This window comes from Lathyrus oleraceus, chromosome 6 (genome assembly GCF_024323335.1).
Source record: "Lathyrus oleraceus cultivar Zhongwan6 chromosome 6, CAAS_Psat_ZW6_1.0, whole genome shotgun sequence".
Classification (NCBI taxonomy): Eukaryota; Viridiplantae; Streptophyta; class Magnoliopsida; order Fabales; family Fabaceae; genus Lathyrus; species Lathyrus oleraceus.
Genome location: NC_066584.1, coordinates 109,371,197 through 109,385,970, shown reverse-complemented (window position 1 = coordinate 109,385,970; position 14,774 = coordinate 109,371,197). Strand labels below are relative to the sequence as shown.

Genomic DNA, 14,774 nt, shown 5'->3' with positions numbered 1-14,774 from the left:
TTGTTATGTTGGAGATTGGTATAAGCCCAGATAGATTGGCATCCGGTATCCACTTTTTATTTCTTTGTTGAGGAGATTGGTATAAGTCCATAGAGTGGCCTCTGATATCCAGTTTTGCTTTAGGAGATTGGTATAAGTCCAGTGATTGGCATCCGGTATCCGCTTTTGTTGACTTTCTCCTTTTGCTTTGCTTGTTTATTATTGCTCATTGCCTATTCCAAAGGACACACTTGAATCATCTTCTATATGATCTCAAGAGGTGAACCTTCTAGGAAGTTTTACACTCCGTCTTCATCCATTCATCCCTCTTTGTCCTAAACCTTTTCACACATTACTTTCAAAACTTGAGATAAATATTGTGCAAACATCTTCATGCTTTCAAATTAGAAACCTGGACCCTAAGTCCTTGACTTTTCAAACTCTATTTCATAATACTTCTTTTGAATCAACCTTAATCATACTTTGACCCTCCTTTTGTGAATAATCATAATCAATTAACTTCACCCATTCAATTGTTTTGTGGCTTTGTCCATTCTTGTTAAGTTTTCATACATTAGCCATAGGTTTGATTTATCCTAGTTGGTTGATGTTAATCTCACCTATTTGTCCTTAGTTGATTGAATTGTAAGTCTTCCTTGCTTATTATAGGGTTAACCCCTCACTAGCAAGTTGAAGCTTTTCTCACATGGTGGACTCGTTGTTTGTATAAGGTTGAGTTTTCTCCCGTGGATAACGTAAGACCTTAGGGCTTGTGTTTAAAATTGAATCCACTAACTTTTGGAAATCTTTTAGCCGAACTACGGCGTTTTGATCCTTACCTTTGATGGAAGGTACGTAGGCAACGGGTTCATCCGTTCAAACACAAAAAACAATAAAAATTGTATATTCTTTTCTCATCATCTCAATCATGTTTGCACAATAAATATTTCATAACAAATAACAATTTAGTACAACAAGTGTGAAAAGGGCTCCCTAGGAGTACCTAGGACGTGGTGGGTGCCTAACACCTTCCCATTGCGTAATTTACCCCTTACCCAGATTCTCTGATCTTTTCATCAGTTTTCTATGTGTAAAACTTCTTAGGCTTTTGTTCGCATTTTAGCCAGTCCTTTGGATAAATAAAAGTGTGGTGGCGACTCGATTCATTGTATGCTTTGCTTATGGTTTAATCAATAAATCAGAAAGCGACGAATACACCGCTACAGAAAAGTGGCGACTCTGCTGGGGAGAGAATCCTTGGGGGTATTGCCTACTTTTCACCCTTGTTGTGCTATATTATTATTTGTTATTTGACGTATTTTTGTACAATTTGGGATAACTGTATTGATTGTAATGTTTGAATTGCTTGATATACAATTGCTGTTTGCTTTGGTGATCTCTGTGAGATGAGTTCTATACCCGAACTCGAGTGCACTCTAGGATAGGAGAATGGCATAGTCTTGTTGACTGGTGTGGAGTATTCCTTAGCCAGTTGACTTGCGAGTCCATTCACTTGGTGGATGTCATGTTGGATTAATAATGCCACACAAGTTATTTGTGGTTAGGCATTATTCTTTCAATCATGTGCCGCAGAAGCCAAGGACCGTAGTTTACCAAGCCCATCTTGGCCTATTTTTTAGGACGTAGTGCGGAGGTCGTTCAGATGTAAGATCTGATGCGATTGTTACGCGATACTACACTCATAAGAGCTTCTCTTGAGAATATTTTTGGAATACGAGTATTCGTTTCTCCGATAATATTCGAAAGATGGAACGATGATTATGGGAACCTCTGGTAGAACATGTCTGGCAGGTTTAAACCCTAGTACACTCCCTTTGGGTGGTTCTTAACCGAGACTCCATGCTCGTGACTCTCAGCAAACCCGTGATTCGTGGTTGAGTCGTTCAGACAACCTTAATATCAATGGAACCTGGGCGTTGATCAGGTATAAAACCTAAATCCCCCAAAACGGATGGTTGATATTAAGGATGTTCGAGCCGGTTCATGTACCGTTAATATCAATGGAACTTGGGTGTCGATAAGGTGAAAACCTAAATCCACCAAAATGGATGATTGATATTAGGGATACAATGAGCTTTCCCATGACCTTTGTTTGGTGTGACTTGTTTGATCCTTGAGTGTGATTGTTGCATTCATGCATTCATGCATTCATCTGCACTTCATGTCATCAGAAAAAAAAGAAGAAAATTTTCAAGGAACTTAAAAGGGTTTATGTGCAAATTTTTCAGACATGGAAAGACCAAAAAGGCATACAAAGAAGTACAGCTTTAGACAGCCCGATGTAAAAGAGTTAAGGAATCTGACATCTTATGTATTAGATCCCTTGGGTTTCAAAGCTCGCTATGGGAAGCTTCTACCTCTGCTGACTACTCAGGTTGATGAAGGGTTGATGAGTACTCTGGCGCAGTTTTATGATCCTCTGTATCATTGCTTCTCATTTCCGGACTTCCAGTTGTTGCCAACTTTGGAGGAGTATTCTCACCTTATTGGGATCCCGATTCTGGATCAAGTGCCGTTCAGTGGCCTAAAGAGTATTCCGACTGCTCGAGAGATTGCCAACTTGTTGCACATAGATGAAGATTTGATTAGAGCTAATCTGACTACCAAAGGCGGAATTCAGGGTTTTCCTTCCGAGTTCCTCATTGCTCAAGCTACTTTTTATGGGAAGGCCATGAGTGAGGATGCCTTTGAGGCTTTGTTTGTGCTGCTCATCTATGGATTGGTGTTGTTTCCCAACTTCGACAAGTTCGTGGACATGAACGCCATTAGGATCTTCTCAGTTCTTAATCCCGTTCCGACTTTGTTGGGCGATGCCTATGTCTCTTTGCATTTGAGGAACGCAAAGGGTGGAGGAGTTATTGTCTGCTGTCTACCTTTGCTATACAAGTGGTTTATTTCGCACTTGCCGCATACAGTTGCTTTCAAGGAGAACAAGGGATGTCTACGGTGCTCTCAGAGACTCATGTCTCTCACTAATGATGAAATCTCTTGGTATGATCGCGTGTATGATACCGTCCAGATCATTGACTATTGTGGTGAATTCCCTAATGTGCCTCTTCTTGGCACATGTGGTGGGATCAACTACAATCCCATTCTCGCACGACGTCAGCTTGGGTTCCCCCTAAAGGATAAACCTCATAACATTCTGTTAGAAGGTGTGTTCTTCCAGGAGGGTAAAGATCCCCAAGGCCTGAAAGCCAGATTTGTCCGTGCTTGGCGCAGTATTCACAAGAAGAGTAGGAACGAGTTGGGTCCAAAGAACTGCATTGCTTTGGAGCCATACACCTCTTGGGTCAGACAGAGAGTTGCCGTGTACTTGATGCCATATGATCATCCGAGACCTACACCGTTGGATGTGGCTGGGCCTTCAACCCTCCCTACCCAACGTGTAGAGGAGTTGAGAGAAGAAGACCTTTCGCGTGCTTGGATCCGTGAAAGAGAAGAATTGCTTCAGCAACTTAAGGAGAAGGACGCTATGATTGAGTTCCTCGAGCATCGAGTGATCGACGATCCGAACGACACTTGGACCTCTCTTCTTCCTCAGTCTTCCAGATTCTGGAAAAGGAGGTATGATCGACTTGCAAAGGAGAAAGCAGACATGGAAGCGGCCTATGAGAGAGAGATCAAGAAGCTGTGTACTTCTCGTCTTCCAGCATCCCGAGCTTCTAGGGATCCATAGGATGTTTATTTCCCTTTTCTCTTTGTAATGACCAAAAATGTTGTACTTCTTTGTCTCGATATATTGAATGGGATATTTTCCGTGAGAAATTAAAATGCTTTAACTATTCAAAATATTGCAAACAATACCCTAAGGGTTCCTTGAAAATAAATAAAGCATCTGCACAAGCATTTCATGCATCATTTTTGCATAAGCAGGTACCCTTTGTTTCTGGTCTTCTTGTCCTAACTCTGTGTTCTTCATTTATTTTGAAGACAAGCTGACTCACCGGTATTATACTCGAGTCAATTCTGCAAGAGTTATGGAGCAGCTAGAACAAGAGAACAGAGAACTGAAAGAAGAGGTCGCCAGACTTGGCGCTTTGATGGAGCAACTCCTTGCTGCTCAAAATCAACCTGCTCAACCGCCTGCAACTCCTGCCCAGAGGATGGTCATCTCAGAGGTCGTCGCTTCGACTGTGCCAGTCAGTGCTCATCATGTGCCCAATGTTATGCCACCCGGGTTCCCTTGGGGAATGCCTCCAGGTTTTATGCCTGATCTGCCTGCGCCAACTTTTGCTCACATGCCGACATCTAGCCCGGTCCCTGTTGCCGCTCCTCCTGTCGTGCATACCATGCCAAGGGTAGACGACACCATCTATCACTCCGAGCCGTCTGAGGGCCCGGATGTTGATGAAAAGATGGACGCCATGAACGACCAATTCCTTGAGCTGAGAAAGGAATTGAGGACTCTTCGAGGTAAAGATTTGTTCGACAAGTCTGTTGCCGAGTTGTGCCTTGTTCCCGGTGTGAAGATACCGATTAAATTCAAAGTACCTGACTTTGAAAAGTATAAAGGGAACACCTGTCCACTCGCTCACCTAGTCATGTACGCCAGGAAGATGTCTACCCAAACTGATAATGATCAGCTGTTGATTCATTATTTTCAAGACAGCCTGTCCGGTGCTGCGCTCAGATGGTACATGAATTTGGACAGTGTTAATATTCGATCCTTCAACGATCTTGGCGAAGCCTTCGTCAAGTAGTATAAATACAATGTTGATATGGCGCCTGACCGTGATCAACTCAGGGCCATGTCTCAGAAGGATAAGGAGACATTCAAGGAGTACGCCCAGAGGTGGCGAGAGCTGGCAGCTCAGATTACTCCACCGCTAGAGGAGAAAGAAATGACCAAGATCTTTTTGAAGACTCTTGGCTCATTCTATTATGAGCGGATGGTAGCAAGCGCTCCCTCTGATTTCACCGAGATGGTGAACATGGGGATGCGTCTTGAGGAAGGTGTCCGCGAAGGACGATTGGCGAAAGATGAGAGCTCTTCTTCTAAACGATATGGGGCGTTTAAGAGGAAGGATGGGGAAGCACATGCTGTGCAATCCCATCCCAAGCACAGAAGACCCTCTGTTCAGAGGAAGCCTGCACGTCGTGCCGGTCATCAGCACCAGGTGGCTCATATAGCACCTGTCTTTAAAGATAATGCTCAGCAACATCAGCAGTATCAGCATCAGCAACAATATCAATAGCCTCAGTACCAGCAACAACATCGTCCACAGCAACAGGCTTACCAGCCTCGTGGAAGTACAACCAATCAAGCTAACTTGAGTTATGATAGGAAGAAGATCAGCTTCGATCCAATTCCTATGACATATGCAGAGCTTTATCCTTCCTTGTTGGAAAGGAAATTGGTTTCTCCCAGGGATCCTCCTGCCATTCCTGCAAATCCACAATGGTGGTATAAACCAGATCAGCATTGTGTTTACCATTCCGGTGCTCCGGGCCATAACATCGAGAATTGCTACCCACTCAAGACTAAGGTTCAAGACCTTATGAGATGTGGAATCTTGAGTTTTGAAGATTCAGGCCCGAATGTCACCAAGAACCCATTGCCTTCTCATGGGAAATCAGTTAATATGGTTCAGGAATGCCTTGGGAAGTACAAGGTCGGATATGTAAGCTACATTAGACAGTCGTTGGTTGAATTACATCGTTTGCTGTGTCAATACAGCTACATGGAGCACAACCACGACAAGTGCCGCATCTGTTCTGTGAATCGCCTGGGTTGTAATCAGGTCCGCCGAGAGTTGCAAGAGCTATTAGACGAAGGAACCATTGAGATTTTACAGAATCGCAATGTCGACGAGGACGAACCGGAGGTTAATGTTATATCTCCAGTGTTCAAATTACCTGAGCCTGTTGTTATCCGCTATGATAGCAGCAAGCCGAAGGCTTCCCCTTCTTTGGTCATTAAACCTGCAGGCCCTGTGCCTTACTCTTCAGGCAGAGCCGTACCGTTCAGATATAACCCTGTTGCTGTGCAAGATGGGGTAGAAGTGCCTTTGCCTTCAACTTCCGTGACCAACGTCGCTGATGTAAGCAGGTTGACCCGAAGTGGTCGTGTGTTTTCTGCACCTCCTAAGGTTGTTGCTTCTGATACTGTTGAGCGTCCTATAGGGACAGCTGTGAATATTCAGAATCCGGCACGTGATGTTGCCAAACCATCCTCCTCTGTACAAAAAACTCCCGTTTCTTCAGTTGGCCCGAGTGGCATTGTAGATGAAGAATCTGATGAGATGCTGAGGCTCATCAGAAAGAGTGAGTACAACGTTGTAGACCAGCTTCTACAAACGCCATCCAAGATTTCCATTCTTTCTCTGCTGCTGAATTCAGAACCCCATAGGGAGGCTCTGCAGAAAGTCTTGGATCTGGCGTATGTTGATCACGACGTCACCATTGAGCAATTTGATAGTATTGTTGCAAACATTACCGCTTGCAACACTTTGAGCTTTTGTGACGCTGATCTCCCTGAGGAGGGAAGAGACCACAACATGGCTTTACATATCTCCATGAATTGCAAATCTGATGCAATGTCCAATGTGCTGGTGGACACTGGATCTTCTCTAAATGTATTGCCAAAAACCACACTCTCCAGATTGTCATATCAAGGTCCTCCTATGAGGCAGAGTGGGGTTATTGTGAAGGCATTTGATGGGTCGCGCAAGACCGTGATTGGGGAAGTTGATCTCCCAATCAAAATTGGACCAAGTGATTTCCAAGTTACCTTCCAGGTAATGGATATCCACCCATCTTATAGCTGTCTCTTAGGCAGACCATGGATTCACGAGGCTGGCGCCGTGACATCCACCCTACACCAGAAGCTGAAATTTGTCAAAAATAAGAAACTGGTGGTGGTAGGGGGAGAAAAGGCTCTCCTGGTTAGCCATCTGTCTTCTTTCTCGTATATTGACGCTGAAGATGAAGTTGGAATGCCATTCCAAGCTTTATCTATTGATGAACCAATCGAGAAGAAGTCTCCTTCATTCACTTCCTACAAAGATGCAAAGCTGGCCATTGAATGTGGTGCAGTTGCTGGTTTAGGGAAGGTGATCGAGCTTGAAGACAATAGATCCCAGGCTGGCATTGGCTACTGTTCTGGGGCATATAATGAGCAAGGTTTGTTCAAGAGTGGAGGATTCATCCATGATGATCAATCTGAGGAGGAAGCTGCTGCTATCTTGGAAGAGGATGCAGAAGACGTGAACAACTTCGTTATTCCTGGTGGTGTCTGCCACAATTGGGTCGCTGTAGATGTTCCTACGGTCATCCATAGATCAGAGTAATTGTTCACTTTGTTTGAAACCCTTCTCCCATGCCAAAAGGAGAAGTGATGACATTGTTGGCAAAGCATATATACAATGATGTTTTCATTCAATTAATGCATTGTTAAACATTTGTTTTTCCTTTGTTTTCACTTTTTGCTTTTGCATGAAATCAGTGATCACAAAAAACCCATAAAAACAAGAATAAAAGCAATCTTTTTTTTCATCTGCATAATGGTTTGTTTGTTTAAATTCTGAAGTTTTTCATTAACCAAAATCATTATGCAGGTTGATCCTAAAACCCATTGAACATAATGATCCAACGCCATCTCCTAATTTTGAATTCCCTGTATTTGAGGCAGAGGAAGATGACGTTGAGGGGATTCCTGATGAGATCACCCGTCTCCTTGAGCACGAAGAGAAGATCATTCAGCCGCATCTCGAAGACTTGGAAACAGTCAACTTGGGGTCTGAGGATTGTGTTCGTCTGGTGAAGATTGGGGCACTTCTTGAAGGGTCTGTCAAGGAAGATTTGATCAGTTTGCTACGAGAATATTCAGATATCTTTGCATGGTCATATGAAGACATGTCGGGTTTGGATACAAATATTGTGCAACATTTCCTGCCTTTGAAGCCTGATTGCGTGCCTGTGAAGCAGAAGCTCAGAAGAACTCATCCAGATATGGCAGTGAAGATCAAAGAGGAAGTTCAGAAGCAAATTGATGCGGGGTTTCTGGTGACTTCTACATATCCTCAATGGGTGGCCAATATTGTGCCTGTTCCTAAGAAGGACGGAAAAGTCCGTATGTGCGTTGATTATAGAGATTTGAATAAGGCTAGCCCGAAAGATGATTTTCCTCTACCACACATTGATATGTTGGTAGACAATACAGCTAAATTCAAAGTCTTTTCGTTTATGGACGGATTTTCCGGATATAATCAAATCAAGATGGCACCAGAGGATATGGAGAAGACAACATTCATCACACCTTGGGGAACATTCTGTTATCGAGTGATGCCCTTCGGTTTGAAGAACGCCGGAGCCACGTATCAACGAGCTATGACTACCTTGTTTCATGATATGATGCACAAGGAGATAGAGGTCTATGTTGATGATATGATTGCTAAGTCCCGAACGGAAGTTGAGCATATTGAGCATTTGTTGAAGCTTTTTCAGCGTTTGAGGAAGTTTAAACTTCGCCTGAATCCAAACAAATGTACATTTGGAGTCCGTTCTGGCAAATTGTTGGGTTTTGTGGTAAGTGAAAGAGGTATTGAGGTTGATCCTGCAAAGGTCAAAGCAATACAAGAGATGCCTGCACCCAAAACTGAGAAGCAAGTCCGAGGTTTTCTTGGCCGCTTGAATTACATTTCCAGATTTATATCCCACATGACTGCCACATGTGCGCCGATATTCAAGCTCCTCCGGAAAGATCAGCCTCATGATTGGACCGAGGATTGCCAAAAAGCTTTCGACAGTATCAAAGAATATCTGTCTGAACCTCCGATCTTGTCTCCGCCTGTGGAAGGAAGACCTCTGATTATGTATTTGACAGTTCTTGAAGACTCGATGGGTTGTGTACTCGGTCAACAAGATGAATCAGGGAAGAAGGAATTTGCTATATACTACCTCAGTAAGAAGTTTACTGATTGTGAGTCTCGGTACTCTATGCTTGAGAAGACGTGTTGTGCTTTGGCTTGGGCTGCTAAGCGTTTGCGCCAGTACATGATAAATCATACAACTTGGTTGATATCCAGAATGGATCCAATTAAGTATATCTTCGAGAAGCCTGCTTTAACTGGGAGGATTTCCCGTTGGCAGATGTTGTTGTCTGAGTATGATATTGAGTATCGAGCTCAGAAAGCTATCAAAGGTAGTATCTTGGCTGACCATTTAGCGCACCAGCCAATCGAAGATCATCAGCCTGTTCAGTATGACTTCCCTGATGAGGAAATTTTGTATTTGAAGATGAAAGATTGCGATGAGCCTACACTTGATGAAGGTCCGGAACCTGGTTCCAGATGGACGATGGTGTTTGATGGCGCTGTTAATCAATATGGAAATGGAATTGGGGCAGTGATCATTACTCCTCAAGGTTCACACATTCCGTTTACAGCAAGGCTAACTTTCAAATGCACGAATAATATGGCGGAGTATGAAGCCTGTATTATGGGACTTGAAGAATGCATTGATTTGAGAATCAAGCATCTTGATGTGTATGGTGATTCGGCACTGGTTGTTAATCAGATCAAGGGTGAGTGGGAGACGAATCAACCAAGTCTCATACCATACAGAGATTATGCAAGAAGGATTTCAACATTCTTCACAGAAGTTGAATTTTATCACATTCCTCGAGAGGATAATCGGATGGCAGATGCTCTTGCTACGCTCACTTCCATGATTATGGTCAGACGGTGGAATGATGTCCCCAATATTACTGTGATGCGTTTGGACAGACCAGCTCACATATTTGCAATCGAAGAAGTGAAAGATGACAAGCCTTGGTATTTTGATATCAAGAATTTCCACCAGAACCAGGTCTACCCGCCTGGGGCATCTGTGAAAGATAGGAAAACTTTGAGAAGGTTGTCAGGCAGTTTCTACCTCAGTGGTGAAGTGCTGTATAAGAGAAATTTCGACATGGTTTTGCTCAGATGCGTGGATAGACACGAAGCAAACTTGTTGATGACTGAGGTCCATGAGGGTTCATTTGGTACTCATTCCAATGGACATGCCATGGCTAAGAAGATGTTGAGAGCATGCTACTATTGGCTGACAATGGAGTCTGACTGCTGCAAATATGTGAAGAAATGTCACAAGTGTCAAGTTTATGCGGATAAGATTCATATTCCTCCGACACTTCTGAATGTGATTTCATCACCATGGCCTTTCTCTATGTGGGGAATCGACATGATCGGCATGATTGAGCCGAAAGCGTCCAACGGACACCGGTTTATTCTCGTAGCAATTGATTACTTCACCAAATGGGTTGAAGCCGCTTCGTACGCAAATGTAACCAGGCAGGTGGTTGTGAAGTTTATCAAGAATCAGTTGATTTGCCGTTATGGTGTGCCAGAGAGGATCATTACTGATAATGGATCTAATCTGAACAACAAGATGATGGATGAGTTGTGCGCTGAATTCAAGATTGCACACCATAATTCCTCTCCCTACAGACCTAAGATGAATGGGGTTGTTGAAGCTGCTAATAAGAATATCAAGAAGATTATCCAGAAGATGACCGTCACGTACAAAGATTGGCATGAGATGCTGCCATTTGCTTTGCATGGATATCGTACGTCTGTACGCACTTCAACAGGGGCAACCCCTTTCTCTCTTGTTTACGGCATGGAAGCTGTTCTCCCAGTAGAGGTGGAGATCCCATCAATGAGAGTCTTGATGGAAGCCAAGTTGACTGATGCTGAATGGATTCAAAGTCGTTATGACCAATTGAATTTGATTGAAGAGAAGCGGTTAACTGCCATGTGTCATGGTCAGTTATATCAGCAAAGAATGAAGAAAGCATTCGATAAGAAGGTCAAGCCTCGTGTGTTCCGAGAGGGTGACCTCGTGCTCAAGAAAGTTTTGTCTTTCGCGCCCAATTCCAGGGGCAAGTGGACTCCAAACTATGAAGGTCCATATGTTGTTAAGAGAGCCTTTTCAGGCGGAGCTTTGATGCTTACAACAATGGATGGGGAGGATTTCACTCGTCCTGTGAATTCAGATGCGGTCAAGAAATACTTTGCCTAAAAAAAAAGTATATGCAAAAGAAAAACAGAATTGCTCGCTAAGTTGAAAACCCGAAAGGGCGGCTTAGGCAAAAATGAGCGTCTCGGTGGAGAACCCGCAAGGGTAATCCAGGCAAAAATTAGAGACTTGAAAAAAAAGAATATTTGCATCCCGCTAGATTGAGTACCTCACTCTGGGGCAATCTAGGCAAAAATTAGGGATTTGGCAAGTAACTGCATCCTGACAAGACTTTCTGTTCCACAACTGTCATTTCGTCAGAGGATTCTCGATTCGTCGTCAAACTGATGCTTCGAATACATCGAGATTCAAATTGGTAGAGAAAGGATCATTATGTTCAATGTAGCCCTCTTCCAATATATATCACTGATTTCAAATTTGTACAGATCTACGGAGTCTTGCCATTTGCAGGCTACCATTCCATCAAATGAATTTGAGCTTTTATCCAATTATTTGCACTCTTAGTTATTTCAATTCAACAAATGTTTTGCATGTTTTAATTGATAAAATATCATTGTTTTTAACCAAATCAAATTTTTCAAAATTTGCTGTTTTTAAACAAAGTGAATATCCATAAGGTTGAAAGGATACTCAAGAATATCTCAGTGCTCTCCCAAGGGTGGCATGATCTCCAACAGGTAAGACATTTGGTTCATATTCCTGGTTTGTTTGTATCTTCTTTCTCCAGATCTTGTGATGGGGTTGTTCCCCAGCATAGTTGCAAGCAAAGTGTTGTTGAAGACTCAGTTTTCTCCAGCAGCAGTTTTCCCTAGTAGAGTTGCTTATGCAGTTGGATTCTACTTGGATGATGTTATTCTCCTTCAATGGGTTGTTCCCCGGAGTTGTTTGGAGTTACAAAGCTCTTTGTTTCTCAGTTGATGCTGAGATCCCCTGTGGATCTTCGAGATTTTCTCTTGTTCCCCAACAGATTCGTCTTGGTGGCTGTTTTGCCTGTTGTGACTTTTCTGTACCCTGGTTGGGCTGTTTGCTGATCCATCACTCAGAGATTTGGTATTTCCTGATGTCTCTAAGCCTCTGCTTCCCCAGCAGTACCCCCAGATCTATGCTTTATAGCATGTAGATCTTCGCAGATTGGCTTTCCAGTTGGTTTTTCCCCTGGAAGTATAGTACCGGGCGTTTGATTCCTGGACCTGTTTGTGTTAGATATGTCTGTTTTGTCAGCATTCATCAAAACATAAATCATGCATATTCATGCATATTCATAAACATTCAGATATTCATGTTGCATTTCTCGCCATATATCTCTTGTTGATTGTTCCTTGCTATGGTGATACAGATCCCCAAGAGATCTCCCCTAGCAGATGTCGGGTGTTAAATCTCTCCATATAGAGTCAGCCCCATAAGCAGAAAGTGTCTTTTGTCTTTCCTTCTGCAGTTCCCCATTGAGATATTTCCTCATGGATGACGGTTTCTTCCGTTTCCTCCCAACATATATATTGGGATGGATTCTTCTATTTGAGTTACATCCTCATTAGGACGTGTCTTGATTCAGTCTGTCTTTTCGGATTGATCCCGAATTGGCTATTTGTCAACTGTCTTGTGCTTCCCAGTGGGTTGTTCCCCAGCGGAGTTTTTCGGGCCTCTACCCTTATACCGGTAGTTGTAAGTCCTATTTTCTTTGCCCTTTCAGCGGAATTGGTGGTTATATACCTTTTATTCCTCGGCAAGATTTTTGGTTTTCTACCCCTTATTCGGTAGATGTAAACCCTAATTCATGGTTATCCCCACCAGAGTATGGCTATTACCTCGTATTCGGTAGTTGTAAGTCCTATCTCTTTTCCCCTAACAGGGTAACTTTTGTGGTTCGTCCTGGTTATAAGTGGATTCCTGTTGTTGTGGTTTTATCCCTAACAGAGTTGGTGTCTCCCTGTGGCGATTTCTATCCCCAGTTGAGTTTGTGGTCTTCTACCCCGTTTTCGGTAGTTGTAAATCCCAAGTGGTGATGTTTCTCCCCAGCGGAGTTTGTGCCTTGTGGTACAATTGGATAATTGCCGGATGCTTGCAATTTATCCCCAGCGGGTCTCCTTTCATTTACCCTCTTGTTGATAATGTCTGTTGCTCCCTTTGGTTGGTCACCATTATATACCTAGTTTGGTACCCCGATGCCTTCCTTTTATTAACCCAGTAACCGGTTGTGGATAATTTTCCATGCGAGTATGTTATTCACGGTCTGCCGGTAATGAATAATATATCTCATGCACTCTTCAGTCGAAGCCTTTTAAGTTTCCCTGGTCGAGTAAGTTTCGTACTTCCTTTTGCGGAGTCGAATGTTCTTTGTTGTTGGATAATTGCCGGATGCTTGCAATTTATCCCTTTGAGTTGTCTTTCGTTTACCCGGATGCTTGGTATCGATTGTTTCTCTTTTTGGTTAGTCACCTATTGTATACTTCGGTATCTCTGGTGTCTTTTCCTTTCGAGTATATTATTCACGGTCTGCCGGTAATGAATAATATGTCTCAAGCGCTCTTTAGTTGGAATCCTCTGTTGATTTTCCCCAGTTGAGCAAGATTCGTATTCTTTGTAGAATCGAATATCCATCCTTTAACCAGTTTGTGTTTTGGATGATGAGTGTTTTGGCATATATACCAATTCACGTGTTCGGTAGATCACCTATTATATGTTTCGGTATCTCTGGTGTTTCTTACCATGCGAGTTTATTATCTACGTTCTAACGGTAATAGATAATATATCTCATGTGAGTATTCTTATCCACGGTCTGCCGGTAATGGATATTATATCTCATGCACTCTTTGGGTTTGTGTCCCCAGTTGAGTAAGATTCGTTCTCCCGTTATGGACTCGAATATCCATCCTGTAAGTCGATTTGCTTTTTCAAGCCCTCCTTTCGGATGATGAGTGTTTTGGCATATATACCAATTCGCGTTTCGGTCGGTTACCTATTATATACCTCGGTATCCCTGGTGTTCCATCCCCTTCTGCTCCCTATTATGACCTCGGTCCCCTGTGGAGTCAGATTTTCCTGAGTTTATGTACCTTTTCCAGGTCTTTCTCAGATGTGCGGTTGATTGATATCTCTCACCCTTATACCGGTCTTAGATATTCATCCTTCCTGAGTTTGTTACCCTTATACCGGTAACACCTCAATTCTTTGGTGCTTCCTCAGTGAAGTTTCCTTTTGCTTCTCCCGAGGAGTCAGTTTGTGTCTCTCCAATGGATGTTTTTTCCTTTGGAATTTTCTTTTCCCCAGTGTGAGTCCTTCACTCCCCAGTGAGGTCTCCGGTCTGATTTCTGTTATCCCCTAATCAGAGTCGTGTCTTGTTCACGCTGTGTCAGTTTTGTTTTCCCCAACTCAAAGTCGTGTCTTGCTCACGCATTCTTTTTCTTTTATACTATCCCCAACGAGAGTCTTGTTAGAGTCTCTGCTCCTGGTGAGTGTATTACTCCGATGGATCGTCTTTTCTTCTGTGTGAACTATATCCCCACAGAGTTTGTGTCTTTTGTATGCATACATCTGCATCATGAGGTCTCTTAGGGACCAAAATTTGTCTCATTACTGTTATTTAAGCCCATTCTACCGCGTCGAGATGAAGATTTCTAAACTTCACTTCTCCGGCTAGAATGACCTTAAATAGGGGCATCTGTAAGACCCCAATTTTTGTCCCTAAGATCCCTCATGGCATCATATCATACCATATCATTGCCTCAAGGATCTTTGTGCACCTTTGCTTCCCTCCTAGTGGGTGGGTTATCTTGTGAGTGTGGTTCTTGATCACC

General features: G+C 43.0%; 1 protein-coding gene across 1 annotated transcript; it reads left to right on the top strand.

The window, feature by feature from the left end:
- Positions 1-8,706: 8,706 nt before the first annotated feature.
- Positions 8,707-9,942, top strand: LOC127097890 (uncharacterized; the record flags this gene model as incomplete). Its single annotated transcript, XM_051036377.1, has 1 exon — positions 8,707-9,942. A coding segment is annotated over one exon (1,236 nt), but the record flags the coding sequence as incomplete, so codon positions are not given.
- Positions 9,943-14,774: the final 4,832 nt, after the last annotated feature.